General features: G+C 35.8%; 2 protein-coding genes across 2 annotated transcripts; both read right to left on the bottom strand.

Moving 5' to 3' along the window:
- Positions 1 to 16,283: 16,283 nt before the first annotated feature.
- Positions 16,284 to 17,063, bottom strand: LOC139432433 (uncharacterized). Its single transcript, XM_071200959.1, has one exon. It carries the CDS (start codon positions 17,061 to 17,063, stop codon positions 16,284 to 16,286), a length of 780 nt encoding a protein of 259 aa, XP_071057060.1.
- Positions 17,064 to 17,111: 48 nt separating this feature from the next.
- On the bottom strand, positions 17,112 to 21,356 carry LOC139432432 (uncharacterized). Its single transcript, XM_071200958.1, has one exon. It carries the CDS (start codon positions 21,354 to 21,356, stop codon positions 17,112 to 17,114), a length of 4,245 nt encoding a protein of 1,414 aa, XP_071057059.1.
- Positions 21,357 to 24,158: the final 2,802 nt, after the last annotated feature.

Genomic DNA, 24,158 nt, shown 5'->3' with positions numbered 1-24,158 from the left:
TAATTTCATTCGCTACATCTACGTTTTTTAAGCTTTCTTTATTATCCCGAATTAATTGTTTTAATCTAATTGTAAAATCGTTTAATATTTCTAATTTTTTGTTATTAAACACTAAATTTTTTCTCGCGTCTTGATTATCTTTTATTCTATTAGTTCTAAATACCTTAATTTCATTTAATAGTTTCTTGAAAATCTCGACGATTTCCATGTAGGTCGGAAAATCAACCGAACTTTACACATCACGCGCGCACATTACTGGTCTTCACGAATATTTAAAGCGATTAGGTCGCGGCTCCTGATTATTTCTCTTCGCATCTTCTTCTGCATCCTCTGCTCACATCGACGCCACAAGAAATATCCAATGATAACCACAATGAAGAGTATTACCACAATTTCCGTAACATATTTTACACTAAAGGGGACATCCGAAGTAGTACCGCCACTGTTACCAGCTTGGCTAATTATAACCTCTTTTTCCTCTTTTGATTGATTATAACCCATTTTTGACTATGCGATAATTTTCGGTAATCTTCAAAACTGATGTCGTTGATTCGTACAATTCATTTTTTTTTCAATTTTCTTTATTCGTTGTATCCTGGCAGGATCGCCATGTAATGTCCCTTTTTATGGAGGGCTTGGATGATGAAATGAAACCCAATCTTCCCTTTACTAATTTGTACTTTATTTCTATTACTAATTCTTATACCTAGTCGATGCCGACTGTCGCTTTTCAACGTCGACTCGATTACTTACATATTTGCTGAGGTGTATATTTTACCTGAGTTCAATACACCTCAGCTTTTGCCTACAATGCAATCTACCTTCACAAACCAATATTTATTTTCCTTTGTTGGAAATCGAAATATTGGTAATAAAAACAGCGTTTTTCAATTCAAGACTGAATGTTTCGTTACTCCTTTTCTTTTTATAGCCATTATCATTTCCTGTTGTGGGAGGGAATATATGTGGCAACCACCACAATTATAAATTAAATCATAAATGAATTCATCAAAATATAAATCATAGTAATAAGTTCTTTTTTAACAAAAATTGTAAATCCATAGAGATACAAAAAGTGTTGTTTATTATTATTATTCTAAAATAAAAAGTCAAGTCACGTTGTAACGCAAATTGGTTTTACTCTCTTTTTAAATTGTCCCGCATTCTCCAAGCCGAGAAACGACACCAATCATTGCGGTTGCTAATATAAACCGGAGTATGAACATGATGCGAGTGTATGAGGTGACTGGATGTCGAAGGATTTTGAAATATTTGATTATTTGTATTAGATTGTTGAGATTGAATGGGATTTACATTCAAGGGCTTTGAATCGTGTAAAGTTGTATGATGCTTTTTATGGCATATTTTACATCTTTTTTCAATACGACATTTTGATCTGAAGTGAGATCCAAGACAGTTAAAACACAGCTTCTTTGAAATGACAAAATCGGAACGTTGATTCGGTGTTTTCGAAAGATACTCATTACACATTGAAAGGTAATGATTCTCATTACACAGTTCATGTTAGAAGTTGTTGCGTTATGTGATTTTATATTCGTTTTCAGAGGGTAGAAATTTCAACTGATTCGAGAGCTCTTAAACGATTGAATAAAAATTCTTCTAATTTCGAATATTTTGGTGGATCTGAATTACTTCCAATTAACTTTTCCCATTCTTTAACTGATTCCGTATCAAGTTTTCTCACGAATAAGTAGATTAAGAGAGGGTCCCAATGCTCAACGGAACAACCCAGCGATTCCAAGGCTCCTAACGCCTCTTTGATTTCTCCTAAAAATCGCTTTAACTCGGTTGCTGACTCATTTTTTAGAGGTTTGGAAGAAAACAAGACCGATAGTTGTGAATCAATAAGTAACCGACGATTTTCATACATTTCAGTCATGATTGACCAAGCTTTTTTCAAATTTTCGTTCGTAATTAATAAATTTTTTATTAATTGTGCTGGCTCGTTTGTTACACACATTTTCAGATACTGCAATTTTTCAACATCCGAGAGGTCATTATTATCGAGAACCATGGATTTAAATAAATCGCGAAATTGCGTCCAATTAACGTAATCACCATCAAATTTTGGAAGATTAATGACCGGAAGATGTCGCGTACGCGATGGCGTTGAAATGGATAAAGAAAATACGTTTCCCGAAAAATAATTCCAATCGCTATAAGTTACCTTATATTGAGATAACATTTTATGGTTTTTATTAAACTCTTCCCAATTTACTTCGAGTCGCTCCAACCGCGATTTTACTGTTCCGCGCGTACGTTTCGCGACCGCGAGTTTTTTTAGATTGTCCATAGTACGTGAAATCAAACCATATAAATCGTTTTGTCGCTCGACCGTAGTTTCGAGACTCGGTTTGTCACTTTTCGACATATTGAATGTTGAGATAAAATCCAGTTCAAAAAAAAAGGCTGATGCCGGAAAGAACAAACGGTTACAAAAATCTACTCGAAATACACCGGAATTTAGGCTAATCCGGCTCGAAGGACCAATAAATGTTAATAATTATACCAATTGCCGGGTATACGAAAATTTCAGAATTATATAAAGAAAAGAATGTTTTGAAAAAAAGTACTTACACGCGCACAAGTAAGATTTCGAAAGAAAAACACCCCGTGTATCACTTACATTAGTTTATTTAACTGTTTAATACATGAACTTTAACTGAACTAACAATTTGATAAGATTCGATTAACAAACACATTTATGAATTGTTGAAGAAATACTCTGTCTGAATTATGTAAAGAACTGAATTGAATTGGGATAAAACGAGTAACGTGACTTTTAAACCAGTTTCTTTTTTACAAATGAAAAATAAAATAGCATTTAAATTTAAAATATGAAAATTGAATTAAAAACATTATATTCTATAAAACAATGAGATAAACAAAATTAATATTTCTATTTAATTAAACAAGTACACAAAATAAAAAGATTCAATAATACTAATACTAATAAAACTAACACTAATTCACATTCCGATTACTTAAACCAATCTACATCAGACACAAGTAAGAGAAAAGAAAAAAGAAAAATGAGCATATATAAATTTTACAGACTTAATGTAAAGATATCTGCGGGGCTAATGGTTTGATAGTAGCGGGAGGAAGTTTTAGGAAAACCAATGTCTTCAACAACAAAATTTTATTTACAACAATAATAACAATAATGTAAGTGCGGACGCGAAAAGGGTAACTGCTGACTGATCTGCCGATGGTAACTGCTAACTGATAAGTGATGGTAACTGGTGGTAACTGACTGAACTCTCTGGGCCGATCCTGGTTCCTTTTATCCCCGAGTCCAGTAACATCCCCGGTGAAAGCTCTCTTCGAGTCCTTGTCTGGACCAAAAGGATCTGCTGTCCAGATGTACGGAGAGAGTTCTTCTGAATTGTTTCGAACGCTTTCTGGCGTCCAGATGTTCGCCACGGAGAGCGTCCAGTAATATCTCCGGTGAAAGTTTTCCGGGAACCCTTTGCCTGGACCAAAAGGGTGTCCTGCCCAGATGACCGGAGAGAGATTTTTTTGAACGGTTAAAAAAGTTCTCTGGCGTCCAGATGTTCGCCACAATATCAAAAATTGAACGAAAACAAAAATAAAAATAGAAAAGCAAAAATCAAAAATGCCAGACCGCCAAATAACCAACCAGTGCTACCAACTGAATGCGTCACCCAACACATTCAAATATCATCCCTGATTGATAATCAAAGTTTGACTCTCGAGTAGCCCCGCATAAACTCCCATTCGAAACCGCGCCACATCTGCAATCGTAAGCTCAGTATGCAACTCATTATACAGTGCTAGCGTAAAGTAACCCCCCCCCTGTTTAACTTCTGAACAGATTGAGATATCAATATGAGCAAAAAAACGTCAGTTTCTATATTTTATCAGCACAAATATTGTCTTATGGAAAATTTTGCTATCACTTTTAGTTTTTCCGGAAAATGGATCAACTTTGTTTTTTTAAATGGAACACCCAGTATATTATGGTATCTTTCGAAAGAATAAAACAATACGAATCCAACGATACCTCACAATCAAATATCGGTTTATTAGTTTTTTACATAAATATTAAACAAAATGCGAAATTTCGCCGGAAAAACCAACGCATCTTCGTTGACTACCTGTCGAGATACAATGGGCCAGATAAATGGTGGACGGTCAGTTAAAGGTCGGTCTACGCTCGGGTTAAGCAGGGTTAAAATCGGCAATTCTTTTAGAATGTTTTTATGAAACAATCAATGCAAGAAAAGGATAAAAAGAAAGTTCTTCTTAAAACTTCTAAGAAAAAATTGTCATAACAATTTTAAAGTTTGTAGGTACCTTGAAATTTTCTATTTAAGGCAGCATGCAAATATTGTCCTTCATTTCTATCTTGGAATTCTACCCGACCAAGTATAACCAAAGAAAAGCGAGATCAAAATGGCTAGAAGGAGTTTAGAGCACAAAATCGGAGGAATTTTAATATTCCCTCGTGCTGACAGAAATGTACATGAAACAGAGCGACAATTTAATGAACGATTTCCTGAACATCCAATTAGTCGAAAGTATTTAAGAGAACTTGTAAATAAGTTTTTGGAAACTGGAAGCGTCGAGGACCGTAAAAGAACTGGTCGTCGTTCGATTTCTGAAGACACACAAGTGCAGATGTTAACAGAAGTAGTTAATGCGTGCATGATGTCGTCTGCTGCTATCGCATCAACGTGTGATGTGGGTCCAACAACGGCGGGGAAATATTTTTAGATTTGTTTCAGTGATGAATGTACTTTCTTTTTGGATGGAAAATTGCATCGGCAAAATGTACGTTACTAGAGTGATTTTAGTTCACATGAATATCGTGAAGTTAACACTCAATTTCCCAAGAAAATAAATGTTTGGACAGGCATATTGGGAAATCACATCGTGAGACCAATATTCCTAACCGAAAATTAGACCGGAATTGTATTTAAGATTATTAGAAGAAGATATTAATCCAAGTCTTTTGCAAATTGTACACCAGAATCCTGACGATTTTGAAATGGCTCCTCCACATTATTTGGCAATGGTACGAAATTATTTTGATACAGATTTTAATGGACGGTGGATCGGTCGACGTGGGCCGATTGAATGGCCAACAAGATCACCAGATCTGACACCTTTAGATTTCTTTTTATGGTGTTATTGACGAAATTATTGACGTCTGCCAAAATATTGATCATCACATGTTAAGCCGTGTGAGAGGAAACACTACAAAAATGTTTGTTCCTAATAAATAAAAAATTCTTTTATTATTCAATAACAACACTAAGCCAATTTTTCAACCAATACGGCAAAATCTTTAATAAAAAAAATATGTTTTGCATATTGTATTGACCCCATTTGGGTTTCCAGGTGGTTAGGGTGTATATATTTATTTCCAACAATATTTAAACACTTTTTAGTTTAAGAATACTAATTTATTTTAGTTATTACATGTCTATTGTGTTCGTGGCTACGAATGCTTTTCGCTTAGACTTATTAACTACTTATGTATCTCATTAGAGCCAATTCTATTGCTCAGCGTTATTGTAATCACGCGCCGATGGCCAAAGTGTAACTTAAAATGTGTCCATCACAATATACAGGTGTCCCGAAACTCAACGTCAAGCGGGCACCGGGTGAGAGGCCAACCCATACCTGTTCTGGTAAAAATGAGAAAAAACTTCCAGTTAAGTGGTAATAGACATATTTTTGAAAACGTTAAAAATCGGTCCTGCACATCATGTCTTTAGGAACTACGGTCAGAAATGTTCGCAATTTAATAGTGATTTTTTTAATAATGTATTCCTTGTGAACCATGCTACTATAGAAGTCACAAATCAAACAACAAAAATCGTTAATTTTGCAAAAAAATATATTAATTTGATTGAGTTAAGGTTGAAAGAATTTATGTCTATCAAGTTTGACACACGATTTCTAAAAAAGGAGTAATACAACACCCTTGGCAAGTAATTTTAAAAGATGGTCTGTTTAGTCAAGTTTCCAAAGTGGTACAACACTTGCCATTTTTCTTGTCATAAAAAATATTATTGTCTGTTTTTTTGGCCAGTGGTGCAACTTATGAAGATTTAAAATTTTTGACGGCCATAGCTCCGCAAACAATAGGAAAAATTGTAATTGAAACATACGAAGCGATTATTAGTACATTGAAGGAATGTATAAAGGTAGGTAAACAATTATTATCGTTTATTTATTATAACATCTTAATGATATTGAGTATCGCTTAATAAAGACGATACATCTGTATAACATGGTGTCTGCATTGGTTCACACATATACGACATAGTAGTTGAACTTGAGTCGTACGATGATGGATTCACGAAAGGCAATGGTGTCATTGATGGGGTAGGCGAAGGACCTAGTTTTGAAAGGCGACCATGATACAGAATGTCATCAATATGCTTCTTGGCATACAGTTGCCGCTCAACGGAAAGTTTTCTGTATTGCGATGCCCAAACTTTGCCGAGCATTTCTGCCTCATCACTTACTGTGTCTAAATGTTTAACTGCCTTTTTTAGAAATTCATTTCTTTCATTAGACAACTTTTGTATTTTTGGACGTGATGGAGTTATTTGTGTTGATTCGGCTTCTAATGAATCTTCTGGTGCCTAAAAATACCATTTTAAAATTACGTTCATATACTAAAAGATACAATTTTAAAAGTAAATTTAAATATACTTTGCAATTTCTAGATGCCAAGAAATAAAGAGGCCTGGAAAGAAATCGCATCAAATTTTAATAGCCGATGGAATTTCCCAAATTGCTTAGGTGCAATAGATGGAAAACATGTAGCGATTATAAAACCAGCAAATTCAGGTAGCCACTATTTTAACTACAAAAAGACTCACAGCGTAGTGCTGATGTTGATAGCTGATCCAAACTACGAAATTATAATAGCGGATATTGGATCAAATGGTAGAATTTCAGATGGTGGAGTCTTTACCGCAACAAAATTTGATGAAAGACTTCAAGAAAACAAATTAAAACTCCCAGATCCAATAGAACTACCAAATTTTCCAGAAAAGGTACCATACGTATTTATAGCAGATGACGCTTTTCCTTTAAAAGAAAATATAATGAAGCCATATAGCCGAAGGGCCTTAATATTGGAAGAGGAAATTTGTAATTTCAGGTTTTCCAGAGCTCGACGGATTGTTGAGAATGTTTTCGGAATTTTAGCCTCAAGATTTCGAGTTTTATTTATTACGATAAATTTATCCCCCGAAAAAAGTGCTACCATTGTTCTGGCTTGCTGTTACTTATATAATTATCTGAGTAAGAACCGGGGGCAAACATATAGGGAAGGAAATATACGTAATGAGGACACTCATTCTGGGGAGTAGTTACTACCCATAAATAACAACACCAATGCTCGAAATTCAACCCTTTTTGCAAAAGAAGTAAAAGATAAATTTCGTACATATTTGTAAAATTTGTAATAAAATACATTCTTTCTCTACCAATACTTTATTCCGACTAAACGTAAAAATGAAATGTAACAAGACAAACATGTGTTCACACACAAAAACCAGTCTTACAACAATAAACCAAAATAAACCGTATTCTACATCTCTCCCCCTAAAAAAAATTAAACTAATCTAGTATATACATATACAAATACTCTCTCCGTCTAAAAAAAAAAAATCTATTCATATGCAAGTCGTTCAGGTGCTTTTATTTGTCTTTTTGGTCTATTATTAACACTTGCAACTTGTTCATCAAAAATTTCAATTATTTCAGTGTTTTCTTTTGTGTTTGTGATAGGTAAAGGCGCCAGTGAACTCACAACACTTCTACATTATTGTATTTGATTTGCGTGGCGTTTCCATACTTTACCAACCTCAGGCACATTACATAAATAAACACATTTTCCAATTCTTTTAATTATTTTACCCTTAACCCACTTAGTTTTCATTGGAATTCTATAATCCTTAACAAATACATATTGTCCTATGCTAAAATTACATTTCCTAGATCCGTTATTATATTTTAGTTGTCGCCTTTGGCCTTTAACCCTTTGCACTCGTATATATGTCCTTTTGTGAGTACACTGTACTCGGACTATTATTTTATCTACTTATCTGTCTACTCGGAATTTTTTTTATATGGGATTTTTTTTTAATGCGCTAATATTGCTTGGTAAATACACTTAGTGTAAAAACCAAATAAAAATTTGGGAAAATTAAAAAAAAATCGCTTAATGTTAAAAACTATGGGATGTTTTTTAAAAAATATTTTTTTACACAGATGTTTATTCAAATTAAACACAATAATTTATTACAATTATAACATGAAAAATAACTAAATAAAAAAAACTTGAAAAACACTAAATAAAAAATAATGGATTACAAAAATAATAAATCTTGAGGATAGAGAAACACAAATAAAACCTAACGTTATCATAATCACTACCATTATCATTAAATAAATTTATACACAATCTACAAAAAATTACGTTTTATAATGTTGTAGTGTATGGTACCGTTCGAAGCAGTCACCAATATGTAGTCCAGGCTTACGTGTGCAAGTGTCACAAATATACCTAGTTTCCCGCCTGCCGCCTTGTACTTTACGGTTAGAACATACTGCACAGTCTTTTTTCTTCCCATCATTTTGGCGTAAAATATGTAATTTACCATTTAGCCGTTCTTCTGTATCTACAGATGATGGTCTGCCAGAAGTTTTGGACCCCTGCCGAAAGTTTTTTGTCATCTCGTCAACCAATTCCCGAACAAACTTTAGATGTGTCATTGGTTTTTTGTTTTGGCCCCGTTGTGAAATTTTGTATAATAAATATGCGTTGACACTGGACATTTCGAGTCCCCAGAAAAATAACTTTCGCCACCACTTCAAAGACTTCCTCAGGAAAGAGTATGACGCTGAATAAGAGTCTGCGCGGTCGACACCTCCCATAAATTTATTGTAATTGACCACTACATTTGGCTTATTTACAACTTGTAAGTTGCCTCCACGTACTCTTCTGTTGATAGGCTGTGTTCCTGAAATATCCCACGAAGCAAGTATGGTGACGACCCTTTTATCTTTCCATGCCAATAACATCAAATTACCTGATCTGCATGCAAATGTGTTGTCTTCGGCAAATGTTGGTTTTTTGATAGAATCAGGTATAAATTTGCGGTTTATTTGAATAGTGCCTGTCAAATGAATATTTAGTTTTAACAACTCTTCTGCAAGTGGCAAGCTAGTATAGTATCTATCGGTGTAAAAATGATATCCTTTACATCTTGGGTTATTGTCTAATAATTTTTGACAAAGATGTAACACTATCCTTGTACTTACAGGCAAATCAGGTCTCACTAAATCTTCCGATGTCAAGCTTCCGTAGTACGGCAAAATTGAATAAACATACCCGGTGTAAGCATCCGCCATTACATAAATTCTTATCCCCCATTTCGTAGGCTTGTTAGGGTTGTAAGTTAAAAAACTAATTTTACCCTTAAATCCAACAACAGATTCGTCTACCGATATCTCTCTTGATGGAACAAAATGTTCTTTGAATTGTTTGTCCAAATAATCTAAATATTGACTGACTTTCTGAGTTCGAGCCCTAAGAGTTTGGTCATTTGGATCGTTTTCATGCAAGTGGAGCATCCAAAAAATTTGTAAAAATCGTTCACTTCTAAATATGCTACTAAAAAAAGGTATTTTGGCATTAAACTGTTGTGACCAATACTCTTGGATATTAGATACGGTTATCGGACCCATATTTAGGACAACCAGCAATAAATGCGGTAAACTCTTCTACTGTAGTATCTACCCACGTGTGCCATGTAGAACGTTTTGACAACCTCTTCTGTGCTATTTTATGTCTAGCGTAGTTATAAAAGCTTGAAAAAATCTATGGGTTTTGTACAAGTATCTGGAATTTGTGATCCTACCATTTTATCCCCAGAAGTAAATAGAATCCTGTCTGGTACCTGATCGTGGCATGTGACGTCCTGCCATGGACCAAAATTGCCAGGTTGTGTTATATTCTCGTCTTCTGTACTGCTGCTTGAACTTGATGGTAAAGGTATGGTTCTCTGTCTTTTAGTAACTATAATATCACTACCACTACTAGAGTCACTTTCTTCACTAATATTATCACTATCCAATCTATTATTTTCAGGCGCGTCAATATAAAATTTATCGTCACTACTTTGCAACTCATTTTCAATTTCATCTTGTAAAAAGTTCTTGGGCATTTCAAATATTTTTTTTCGAAATATAACGAAAAAATACACCGAACTTTACCCAATCGTGTTAGTTATAAAACTGAGTAATATTCAAAACGCAAAAATGGTGCACATGTGAACTGAAGTGGTTTAACATGGTGTGCCGCCTATACGGCGACATATGAGTGCAAAGCTTAAACGTATTGTGGCGATTATACGGCGACATACGAGCCCAACGGTAAAACGCATCTTGCCGCTCCTACGGCGACATACGAGTGCAAAGGCTTAATTACATTATTATTTATTGAATAATTTTTCTTACTCCTTTTATAGATTTTAGGATTCATTATATTAAATCTGAAATTAATATGTCTTTTGAACATAAGAACAGAAGGTTTCTCTTTAGTTGTTGCATGTGGCATATTGCGATAATCAAAAAAAAAGTTCTGTAACGCAAAAAATATATTTTTTGTATTTTTGTCAATAAGTGCTCGTCGTAAACCGTTTTTTACTGTCCTTACTGCATTTTCAGGAGCGCCATTTGATGCAGGTGAATCGGGTGTTGTCGTAATATGCTTAATATGCATTTTATTTAAAAATAATTTGAATTCATTAGATGTAAATTGTGGACCGTTGTCCGAAACAATTACATGTGGAATTCCAAATCTAGCAAATAAACTACTTAATACTTCATTTGTGAATGAACTTGTAGTATTTCTAGTGGGAAAAACCTCAATCCATTTTGAGTGAGCATCAACTATTACCAAAAAATATCTATTGTATGTAGGAAAGCGGAGGGTATGCTACGCACACAGCACCTAGGCCCCAACGGGCCCCTTGTACATCCTCCTACACTGTCTCCGGCTACATCAACCAGCCTAAGGAATTTCCGAAGGCTAGGATACAGTTCAGAGGTGTGTTCCTGATGCCATCTGTGGTCGGCCATTCCTCTCCGAAGTCTCTCATTCTGAGGTCTTGCAGAGTGGGGCATTCACACAAGATGTGTCGGACCGTCTCCTCGCTCTCTTTACAGAGGCGACAGAGAGGACTAATAGCAAGCTTGAGGTTATAAAGATGCTTGTTTACCTTACAGTGACCCGTGACGAGTCCCGTTACAGTTCGTAGAGCGTTTCTACCAAGCCTTACGAAAGACAAGGCTGCCTCTGCTGAAGGATAATGTAATACTTCCTTAGACAGATGGCAACCCTTAACTCTATTCCACCAGTTCATGAACTTTTTGTGGGTAAAATCTTTAATTATCTCAATCTGAGTTGATAAGGACGGAGCGATTATCGGTTCAGGCGAACATGGCGCTCGCTTGGCAGCCCTTTTGGCAAGCCTATCAGCGTGCTTGTTACCTGAACAAGTCGAGTGTCCTTTTATCCATTGAAGTATGACACAGTTATGCACTGCGGCCTTCTCCAATGTCAGATGACAACCCATAACAAGTCCTGAGGTAATTGTTATTCTACTCAGGGCTAAAATAGCTTGTCTACTGTCAGTATAAATTGTAAAAGTCTTACCTACCAAGTTGGATCTGACAATAACGTCAGCGGCAAGTTGTATGGCGATTAACTCCGCCTGTATGACGGTGGTACTTATACCTAAAGGTTCAGATACGTGGAGTCGGAGATCGTACGAAAAGACTCCGGCTCCAGCTCCTTCCCGTCTCTTTGAACCATCAGTGTAGATTTTAAGGCTGTTTTTTACCTCTACTTCTGTGGAGCTTGGGTGGGTGAGATATTTCTTCGTAAAAATGTGTTGTAGGGGTGTAAAGTCCGTTACACACTCCAGAATTGGTGAGTAATCCACCATTTCATTCCAGAGATTGGCATTTTTACTATTTCTCTCACCCATTAGAATTCCTGCTGCTCGCAGTCGAGTCATGGTCACCAATGCCACCTCTTGGATGAACAAATGAAGTGGCGTTAGGTTTAACATGTTTTCCATGGCTGCAGTGCACCTGTAACATACAAACACGCAAGTCTCTGTACTTTATTAAGTGCAGTAGTGGATGTAGACTGTAGGGTCTTTGACCACCATACTACTGCACCATAAGTAAGCATAGGTCGGATTACAGCCGTGTAAATCCAGAGGGCATTTCTGGGTGACAAACCCCATGTCTTACCTATAGCCCTCCGGCATTGACCGAATGCAACGTACGCTTTTTTTACTCTATTATCTAGGTGGGCTCTCCATGTCATTTTATTGTCAAGTGTGATGCCCAGATATTTAACTTCTTTTGACAATACCAATGGAGTATCAGCAAGGGATGGCATTCTGGGATTGCCAACCTTCCTCATCCGTGTGAAAAGAATCAACTCTGTCTTCTTAGGATTCACAGAGAGTCTTTGTTCGTCACACCAAGTCTCTATCAGTTTGAGAGCTACTTGCATCCTGTCAAACAGCAGGTTTATATACTTGCCTTTGACGAGAATGGTTAAATCATCTGCCTAACCAACTGTGATAAAGTTGGCTTCGGCGAGGCGGTTCAAGAGGCTATCCAGGGTGAGGTTCCACAAAAGTGGGGATAGTACACCCCCTTGTGGACAGCCTCGAGTAACTCCTCCTTGAAGACTGACATCGCCAGCCCTAAGCTTAACTATCCTATGTTTAAGAGTGTTCTCAATCCAACCACAAAGAGTCGGTGGAACATTATGCTCTAACAAGGCATCGTTAATACCAGAGAAAGTTGTTTTATCAAAAGCTCCCTCTATATCTACGAAAACCCCCAGGGCGGACTCCTTTAGGTCCAGCGCCCCACCAACAAAGCTGGTCACTGAGTGAAGAGCCGTTAGTGTGGACTTGCCCTGAGTGTAAGCGTGTTGATTAGGATTTACTGGTTTAGTTGGAAGTCAGAAATCTCTAATATAGCGATCACACAGTCTCTCCAGAGTTTTCAAAAGAAAGGAGGAGAGACTGATTGGTCTAAACGATTTCGGTGTGAAATAATCAAGCTTACCCGGTTTTGGTATGAAGTTCACTGTGACCTCACGCCATCGACTGGGTATATAGCGCTATAAAATATATATAAAATATCTATTATATATAGGACCAAAATAGTCAATATGTAATCTAGACCAAGGTTCCCGTGGCCATTCCCATAAATGAAGTTGATGCTTCGGTGGATTATCTTTAACTGCTCTACAATTTTCACAATTGTGTGCTTTTTTCTCTATATCACTGTTTAATCCAAGCCACCAAAAGTAATTACGCGCCATTTCTTTCATTTTAGCAGCTCCCATATGAATAGAATGTAATTCATCTAATAATTTTCGCCGAAGCGTATATGGAACCACAATTTTGTTATTCCACAAAATCACTCCATAGTTTATTGTTAATTCATTACGAAAGTTAAAATATCTCTTTATTTATTTCTTTATTATTCCAACCATATTTAATAAATTTTTTTAACTCTTTCAAAATTCTATCTAAACCAGTTTCATTTTTAATATGCTCATAATCTATTGACATGTCACTACCTTCAAAAAAATTTATATAGTCAACTGAACATTTATCAATTAATTTTGTATCATCTTTAATTGGTATTCTTGATAACGAATCTGCAATATTCTTCTCTGATTTTACATATTTTATATTATAATCATAATTACTAAGAATAACAGCCCAACGTCTAAGCCGATTAGCGGAAAAGGTCGGAATTCCCTTGATTGGATTAAAAATGGTTACTAAAGGTTTATGGTCAGTAACTAATGTAAATTTATTACCATATAAAAACTGATTGAATTTACTGACGCCAAATATGATACCCAACGCTTCCTTTTCTATTTGCGAATATCTCATTTCAGCTCAATTTAACTTTTTTGATGCAAAAGCTATAGGTTTTTCTTCCCCATTCGGAAAAATATGTGCTAACACCGCACCTACACCATAATTACTAGCGTCACATGTTAATTGAAGCGGCAGATCCGGATTGAAATGTACCAAAACGGACGCAGAAATTAAAATATCTTTAACTTGATTAAAAGCTTGAGAACACTGATTACACCAAACCCATTTGGCGTTCTTTTGTAATAACTGATACAAAGGGTACAAAATCGTTGACAAATTTGGAACAAATTTTGCGTAATAATTTACTAGCCCTAAAAATGATTTTAATTCGATTACCGACTTGGGAATTGGGGCATCTTGAATTGCTTTTATTTTCTCTTTTGTCGTATGTAACCCATCTTTATCAATTTTGTAACCCAAATAACAAATTTCACTTTCGAAAAATATACATTTATCATTTCTAATTTTAAATCCTGCTTTTTCAAGTTTATTTAAAACCGCTTTCAAATTTTCAATATGTTCAGTTAAGTTTTTTCCTCCAATAAAAATATCATCGTAAAAACATATTACACAATCTAAACCTTGTAACAAACTTTCCATAACTTTTTGAAAATGAGCCGGTGCTGAAGTTATACCGAATGGCAACCTCGTGTATTTAAACAACCCTTTATGTGTTGAGATTGTTGTTAATTCTCTGGAATTTTCTTCTAATAATATTTGTTGATATGCTTGAGACAAATCTATTTTGGAAAATATAACACTACCCTGCATTGAATTTAAAAGTTCGTCAATTCTGGGAATTGGATATCTTTCTATTTCCAAACATGGATTTATTGTCACCTTAAAATCTCCACATATGCGCACTGATCCATCTTTTTTTATAATAGGAACAATTGGCGTTCCCCACTTACAAAATGAAACGGGTTCTAGTATTCCTTCATTGACTAATCTACAGTGCCACACTTAATTATTGGCACAGCAATCGTTTTTCGTTTTATGGCTGTTTTTAAACCAAATTAACAAATGGTATTAGGTGAAAGTATTTATCCTATATTGTTTAATTGATTAAATACCTTATGCAGTTATTTTTGTATAAAAATTTATTTTTAATAATCTGTTTTAAATTAAATTAACAAAATAGTATTTATTTACAACGCACAAAATTATTGGCACACTTAACAATTGGTACAAACGTACAGTTCTGTTCAGATATAATGCGAAAAGAGCCGCTCGTAGAGGCGTAAAATTGTACTAGAAACGACCTACGTTCACGCGGCAGTCAATCCAGGTTTTACCTGTTCTGTAGTGTTGTAAAAATTCCGAACAGGCAATGTGATTTATGGCCAAGATGACTGAATCACAAACGAATAAATTAAGAAAATAAATAAGTATAAGCAATCCATTTACTTTACACAATGGGGTTATACACACTTATTAAATTTAGAGAAAATTTTTACGTCAAACGATATATGCAAGTATATGCATGAACACAAAGTAAAAGAAATATTTTGATCAATTTTATATTTTGCGTAATTTGAAGTGAAAAATAGCAAATATTCAAACGAAATAATTTCGCGGCTTTTCTGTGACGTAGGAACCGCGCTGCCTAAAACAAGTTAAATTGTCCGTTAGATAGCGCTTGCGGTGTGACAGTGTCAAAACAAAACCATGGATGTAATAGAGTGTCTCTATTACATCCATGAACAAAACATAATAAACATAACCTACAAACACTCTATCTCTTTTCAATACAACCTAAATGACGTTCATCTCTTTCTCGCATTTGAGCGGGGAGCAGGGGACGCAAAGGTGGATACGTACGTCATCAACGCGGGAATTTTAAAAGCGCAAATGGGTATATAAATTTTCAACAATTTTTTTAGCAATGATTTTGTTCGAAAATATTCAAAAAAAAAATAACGGTGTTCGCGCGACAAATGTCGGGAATAATTGTAGGTGTTGGTTCGAAAGGAAAATTGGAAATTTCTTACTTGAATTGGGGTTCTAAGTTAAGTTCTTCAGAGGATCGAATAAAAGGCGTCGTTTTAATAACGAATACAATAATGGCTGCTTGTTTTATTTGTAACATTTGAAAATCGACAAAATTGTCATGGTTACATAAAATTTGGTTCGTTATTTGGGTTGCCTAAACATTCCACCCACCAAAAAATATTATTTTTTAACAATTAATATTTGAATAATAATAACAATACAAAATACAATGATGAATTAAAAAAGAAAACAAATAAATAAATAGCGAAAAGAAATAAAATACAAAATTCAATTGACGGGTAATACAGATAACTTTGCGACGGGGCGCATTAATCTTCCGTTAGCGGTCTTCACAACCACTACCCGTACAACGCCATCTTGCGCTGGATGCATTTCCACTACGCGTCCGATCGTCCATTGCAATGGGGGACGCTGTTCATCCTTAATGACCACCATGTCTCCCATTTTAATCATAGGAGTGATTTTGTTCCATTTCATACGTTGCTGCAAGGTATGTAGATATTCAGTCCGCCAACGGCCCCAAAAATCTTGTACCATACGCTGCAGCAAATTCCAACGGTCGAGACGGTTTATTGGACTCTTGGTAAAGTCTGGACTAGGTAATTCCACATTTAACGGTTCCAAACATAAAAAATGTGATGGTGTCAAGGGCAGCAAGTCGTTGGGATCGCTTGACAAAGGGCATAACGGTCTTGAGTTTAACACTGCTTCGATTTGAGTTATCACCGTGTACACTTCTTCGAAGGTAAGTATTTGTTCTCCAATTACTCTTAATAAATGACTCTTCACAGATTTGACCCCAGCTTCAACCAATCCGTTAAAGTGAGGTGCTCCTGGAGGGTGGAAATGCCACTGAATGCCGAAAGTCGAACCAGTAGCTTCGGCAATCTCTTTTAACTTGTTGTTCGCTCCAATAAAATTAGTTCCTTGGTCACTATACAAATTGATGCAATTCCCTCTTCTAGAGAGGAATCTTCGGAGAGCCGCGATGAAAGCATCAGTCGTAAGATCTGTAACCAACTCCAGATGAACAGCTTTAGTAGACATACAAAGAAAAATACACAGATACGATTTTACAGAACGAGATCCCCGTGATCAGTTCATGGTAGTGCGTATGGGACCTGCAAAATCGACTCCTGCTGCTGAGAATGCCTTCACTTCTGATATTCTGTACTTTGGTAGGCCGGCCATCAATGGAACTTGTGGCCGTGGATTCATCCGGAAACATCTGATGCATTTAAATAACACGCGATGGATTGCTCTTCGCGGAGACAGGATCCAATACCGTTGAGCCAATAATCCATGAAGGGTGCGTTGACCAGGATGTAAATATTCACGATGAATTGTTTCGATTATTAATTCACTTAGTCTTGAATCACACGGCAGTAATAAAGGATGTTTATGTTCGTATGGTATATCCGAATGTCTTAATCGTCCACCCACCCTGAGCAACCCGTCACGATCGATGAAGGGTGTGAGTTTACGAAAGGGTTTTGTTACCAACTGGTTTTTGATAAGAGCATTGAAGACACACGAAAAATGTTGATTTTGAACATGTTTTATGAGAACATGAAGTGAATCTTGCAGTTCAAATTGTGAAAATGATGAGAATAAATTAACGTTGCGGTTTTTCTTAGAAAGTAGAATAAACCGTCTTATGTACGAAATAATTCTTTGGATTTTTGATAAGGAAGAAAATTTAGTAAGTAAGTGATCCAGAAAATGTGTTTGATTTTCCCCACAATTTACTAAAATAGGTTTGCTCTCTTTAGCAATTGCTTCATTATTTTCATATTTGAAAATGGGGTTAACTGGCCACTGATCGGAATCTTCTTTCAACCATGATGGACCATTCCACCAAAGATTAAAAGATGACAATTGACTTGGACATAAACCACGGGAACCACAATCGGCTGGATTATCATGAGAAGGCACATAACGCCACGATGAGGGAGGTAATGCGTTTTGTATATGAGAGACTCTGTTGGCTACGAAGATTTTCCATCTACACGGAGCTGAATGAAGCCAGTGAAGTACCACTTGTGAATCGGTCCACGCAACGACTAAATCGACAGGTAAATTCGACAGTGTGTTGGTGATTGATGAAAATAAATCGGCCAACAAGGTGGCTCCACAAAGTTCCAGTCGAGGGACTGAAATCGTCTTTAAAGGGGCCACACGTGATTTGGCGCAAACGAACGAAGTCGTTATGAGATTGGATGTGGAACATCTAAGGTATGCGACAGCGCAGTAACCCGTTTGCGATGCATCACAGAAAAGGTGAAGTTGGATGTGTTCGGGTTGATCAGGAATGATCAAACGAGGTAAATGAATATCGGATAATAAACTAAGATTATGTTTAAAGGTTTTCCATTCGGAATGGATGCTTGACGGGGGCGATTCATCCCAATCGAGATGAAGGGACCATAATTGTTGAATGAAATGCTTGGCTTTAAATGTGCATGGTGTTAGAAATCCGAGCGGATCAAAAATCCTAGCAATGTCTGATAAGATGGTTCTCTTATTGCAAGGTGATTCATGGGATGTATATGAAAAGGAAAACTGATCGGAGCAAGGATCCCACTGAAGACCGAGGACCTTAACGGAACATGTTTCATCATAGTCCATGGAGATGGGTCGTTGTAAATCGGATTCGGAAACCGCAGTTAGAACATCAAGGTTGTTACTGGCCCATTTTCTTAATTTAAACCCGCCTTTGTTGAGAAGGTTTATTAATTCTTGTTGTAGCGTAAGTGTCTCATTAATAGTGGAAGCTCCAGTGACAATGTCATCAACGTAAACGTTGTGTTTCAGTACATGGGAAGCTTTAGGATAGTCATTTGAGTACACATTAGCCAATTCAAGAATTGTTCTGAGAGCTAAGAACGGTGCTGAAGAAACGCCATAAGTAACCGTGTTTAATTGATATGACTGTACCGGTTCTTCAGGGGAAAAACGCCATAAAATGTTTTGAAATGTTCGATCTGAAGGGGAGATTAAAATCTGCCGGTACATCTGCTGAATATCACAAGTGAATGCGTATTTAAAAAATCGGAAATTGATTAAAATATTAACGATACTCTGTTGCAATTTTGGACCAATCAACAGAACATCATTTAACGATTTGCCATTAGATGATAACGCAGAGGCATCAAAGACTACTCTAAATTTTGACAATTGATTATCATCACGAATTATGCAATGATGAGGAATATAATATTTAATAGACGTAATATCTGGAGAAGGAATGAGGGACATATGATTAGTCTCAAGATAATCTCTCATGAAATCAACGTATTTTTTATGTAACGACACATTTTTCAGTAGGCGATTTTCCAATAAAGTAAATCTTTTTAAGGCGATGTTGTATGAATTTCCCAGAACAGATTCATCCTTCTTGAAGGGTAAAGATACGATGAATCTTCCGGATACGTCTCGTCGATAAGTATTCTTGTAGTGATCTTCACATTGTTCTTCTTCTAAAGACATTGTTTTATTTTCAGAAATTGATTCCAATTCCCAAAAACGTTGAATTACTGAATCAATAGAATCATCAGTCGTAGAAACGCAAGTTGATAATGAAGTCGATGTCGATAATTGAGATTTTCCCATTAATATCCATCCAAAGACGGAATGTAAAGCAATAGGATCGTTCTGACCACCGCAGACACGACCACCAGTAAAAATTTGAGGAACTAATTCTGCTCCCAATAGTAGATCAACATCTTTGACTGAGGTATTATGTTCAGGATGAAAATCCAAACATTTAAGATGATCGTAAGAATTAATGATACGTGATAATGAAGGTTGAGCAGAACAAATAGACGGAGTAACAATGGCTTTCAGATCACAAGAGAAATTTTGGGATTGACAAGATTGAATCTTGCAATTAACGATGCCCTTATTACAAATTGATGTCATAGAGTTCAATCCATGAATCTCCAATGAATGACTTTTACGTGGCAACCGAAGTCTTTGCGATAGTTTGGTGGTAATAAAATTAGACATGCTCCCGGAGTCTAATAAAGCTCTTGCCAAATGAAGTCGACCAAAATGATCACGAATCTGTACGAACGCGATAGGTAAAATGACCTGATGATTAGCGCCTTCTATGGATACGTTGCCATTATTACATGCAGTCGTCCCTACATGCATAGTTGGTTGCTTCTTAGTTTCAAAATGTAGCAATGTGTGATGACGTTGATCGCAGGAATGACAGCGATAATTGGATGTACAAGAACTTGTATTGTGATTTTTGTTTAAGCAGTTGCGACAGAGATTGTGATCTCTTGCTATGGATAATCTTTCTGAAGCTGATTTTGCAAGAAACTTAGAACAACGATATATTGAATGTGATTCTGGGCATAATATGCATTTAAAAGATAGTTTTACATCTTCAGTTTTGAGGTTAACCGATGTTTTGCCACGATAATTTTGAAAAGGTTTGTTTTTGTTCATGGAAAGTTTATCAGATGTGAGTAACACTGAATCGAAAGCCTTTGCTTGGTTTTCTAGGAAATTAATTAATTGAAGGTATGTTGGAATTTCAAAGGTGGTATGTTCGGATTCAAACTTGGTTTTTGTAGAAATGTTTAACTTCTGAAGAAGAATATTAAACAAAAGAAAGTCCCATTGATCAACGGGAAAATTAAGCATCCGAAAACCGTCTATATTTTCTTTGAAGGTATCTATTAAAAACCTAAAAGATTTCGATGACTCTTCTTGTATTGGTTTCAGAGCAACGATCTCGTTAAAATATAAAGTAGCAAGATGACGTTTATTCTGGTACCTCCCCTTTAACGAGTTATAGGCAATTATATAGTTGTCATTGGTCACAGGAAGACCTTTTATTAAATTTAACGCTTCTCCGGACAGTGAAGTGAGAAGATATTGATATTTGGCTACGGCTGATAATGAATCATTGTCATTAATCATTGTATTAAATAAATCGAAAAAGGTCGGCCAATTTTTGTAATTGCCGTCAAAAACAGGAATTATGATTTTGTTTAGTTTTGGACATGATTGCGGAATAGGAATAGGTGCAGGTGACGATTTATTTTTTATAAGGATCGATTTGATGGTAAAATAAGCTTTATCAACTTCTTTCCTTACCTCATCATGTTGTGGGAAGTCACCATCTGAGATAAAACCCATGATCTGGTTGTGAATGTCTTGAAATTGATCATAAACAGTATCAACGCGGTCTGCCCGTGCAGAAAAGATACATTTATCTTCTTCCGAGATCAAGTTTTGGCCGTAGGTAAGAGTTTCATTTAATCTATTAAGCAAACTAGTCCTTTTTAAAACGGCCTTTTGTAATTTATCAGTTGTCGTTGTCATGGTGAATAAATAAATTCAAAATAAACGAAATTAAATATAAATTAAGGGAAAAGGAATCTCGGAAACAGCGTCGTGCGTCCGGATCACCCCAAGGTACCGGGAATTAAAGCGCGGCAACGAAGGGCCCAACAACGCACGCTGGCGAAGATGTTTCCGATAACCGGGGAAAAGAGAAAATACCGACAATCCGGTAATACCGACAATCCGGCTCGAAGGACCAAATGTTCGCGCGACAAATGTCGGGAATAATTGTAGGTGTTGGTTCGAAAGGAAAATTGGAAATTTCTTACTTGAATTGGGGTTCTAAGTTAAGTTCTTCAGAGGATCGAATAAAAGGCGTCGTTTTAATAACGAATACAATAATGGCTGCTTGTTTTATTTGTAACATTTGAAAATCGACAAAATTGTCATGGTTACATAAAATTTGGTTCGTTATTTGGGTTGCCTAAACAAACGGTAACTATATTTTTATACAAACTTTCAGAAAATATAATAAAAAAAAAATCGTGTATGACCCCATTCCTATAGTAAATGAAAATTATATATTGATAGTAAGTTATATATAAACTATATATTGAAATATATCGCAAACTATTTTAATATAATAAAATCAAAAATCAATATAATAAAATATAATACTCCTATATAACAAAAAATATAATATATTATTATACATATAAAATATAATAAATATTATAATAATCTAATTGGGGAGAATTCTATAAGGTCCATTATACCATCAAATATTATCAGTATTTTGTATAATACCCATTATTCTCTATGCAACATTGCAATCTGGTGGACATCGAATTTAAAGCCCATAGATTTTCGATTGGGTTAAGATCAGGTGACCGCGCTGGCCAGGGTATTCGCCTAACCTCATTATGATCGTCAAACCAATCATGAACAATTCTTGAAGAATGCACGGGTGAATTGTCTTGGACAATCGTGATGATCCCTTCTGGATACAAGGTTGCTCGCCTCGTAGTCAAGTCAAACCTGACTCTCGTTGACCAGGAATACGAGGCATGTTGTATTTAAGAAAACGGACAAATTTGAATGCACTTAATTTTGATATTGAATAATTCTATTTAAAATTTGAAGGAGAGTTTCATAAAGCTTTATTTATAAGTTTTATATTATATTAATTATATTACTGAGATTTTTATCTGACGTTTTATTTATAGAAATACTCTAAAATCATTTATTAGATGAACATATAAAAAATCGTGTATTTGTTGTTCTTAAAAATATCAAAAAAGATTTAAAATAAAATAAAATTAACACATTTAAAAAAACGGTGATCCATTCTTCGGCCCACTTCAAACTGGGACAGTTTTACCTGGGTTAAGGAAGAGGGTAACTTCCTTTAGTCTCAGAAATCGAATTGAATAGAAACAAAAGATGTCTCCGTCTTCTTCCAGTACCAGCGTCATGTCGGAGCTAACAGCGCACGATTCGCATTAAATCTGAACAGAGCTGTACATTATATGCTTAGCCAAAATGTCAAATATCCTAACTGTGTGTTCGTATTTCCCCCTATTGACAGTTAATTTAATTTTTAAATCGAATTCCATCTTGTCTTTATCAACTAAAGTATTAGTTAAATATGAAAATGGGTCGAAAACAGAAAGAAACAACAGAATCAGAGCGCAAAATAATTCTTCATTTGCACAACCAAGGCAGATCGTATACTGAAATTGGGGAAATAACGAACAGAAGCCGATATACTATTCGCAGTGTTATTGACCGATTTAAAAAAGCATCAAATTTCAAAAGTATTAAGCGTACTGGCCGTCCCCGAACATTAAACGATCGGGAACGCAAGCAGATTATCCGAAAAGTCAAAGCAGATCCAAAAATAACGTCAACACAGATTGCTACTGAAGTAAAACAAGATTTTGGTAAAGATATTCATCCCATAACCGTCAGAAGAGTACTACACGAGGCTGGTTATAGTGCGCGTGTTGCGAGGCGAAAGCCACTAATATCTGTACGTAACCAAAAGAAGCGCCTGGCGTACGCAAAGGAATATAAGAATAAACCAAATACATTCTGGGATCAAGTACTATTCTCAGATGAGAGTAAGTTCAACATTTTCCGATCTGATGGTCGTATTAAAGTATGGAGAAGAGCCAATACAGCGTTTGATAAAGAAAACCTTGCACCAACAGTGAAACATGGTGGAGGAGGGGTGATGGTGTGGGGCTTCATGTCAGCTGCAGGGGTAGGCGAGTTAGTATTTATAGACGGTATTATGGATAAGTCAGTTTATTTAAATATTTTAAAAGAAAACCTCCATAAAAGTGTCAAAAAGTTAAATTTGTCGCCCACGTACACATTTCAACACGATAATGACCCAAAGCATTCGGCTCATATCGTGCGTATGTGGCTGGCATATAATACCCCACATGTCTTACCACACCCACCGCAGTCTCCAGATCTTAATCCGATTGAACATTTGTGGGAGGAATTGGATAGACGGGTCAAAAAGCTTCCAATTACTAACAGGTTGGAGCTGAAACAGGCATTGTTAGAGGAGTGGTACAATATTGAGCAGAAAACAACCCAAAATTTGGTTCACTCCATGCCAAGGCGTTTGGAGGCCGTTATCAAACAAAAAGGGTTACCTACAAAATACTAATTTAGTTTAAGGCAGTTTTAAAATAGTTGTTTTTTAACTGTGCCAATAATTTCGTGCGTTGAAAATAAGCACTATTTTGTTAATTTAATTTAAAACAGATTATTAAAAATAAATTTTTATACAAAAATAACTGCATAGAGTATTTAATTAATTAAACA

This window comes from Onthophagus taurus, unplaced genomic scaffold (genome assembly GCF_036711975.1).
Source record: "Onthophagus taurus isolate NC unplaced genomic scaffold, IU_Otau_3.0 ScKx7SY_15, whole genome shotgun sequence".
Lineage (NCBI taxonomy): Eukaryota > Metazoa > Arthropoda > Insecta > Coleoptera > Scarabaeidae > Onthophagus > Onthophagus taurus.
This window is presented reverse-complemented; position numbering and strand designations above follow the sequence as displayed.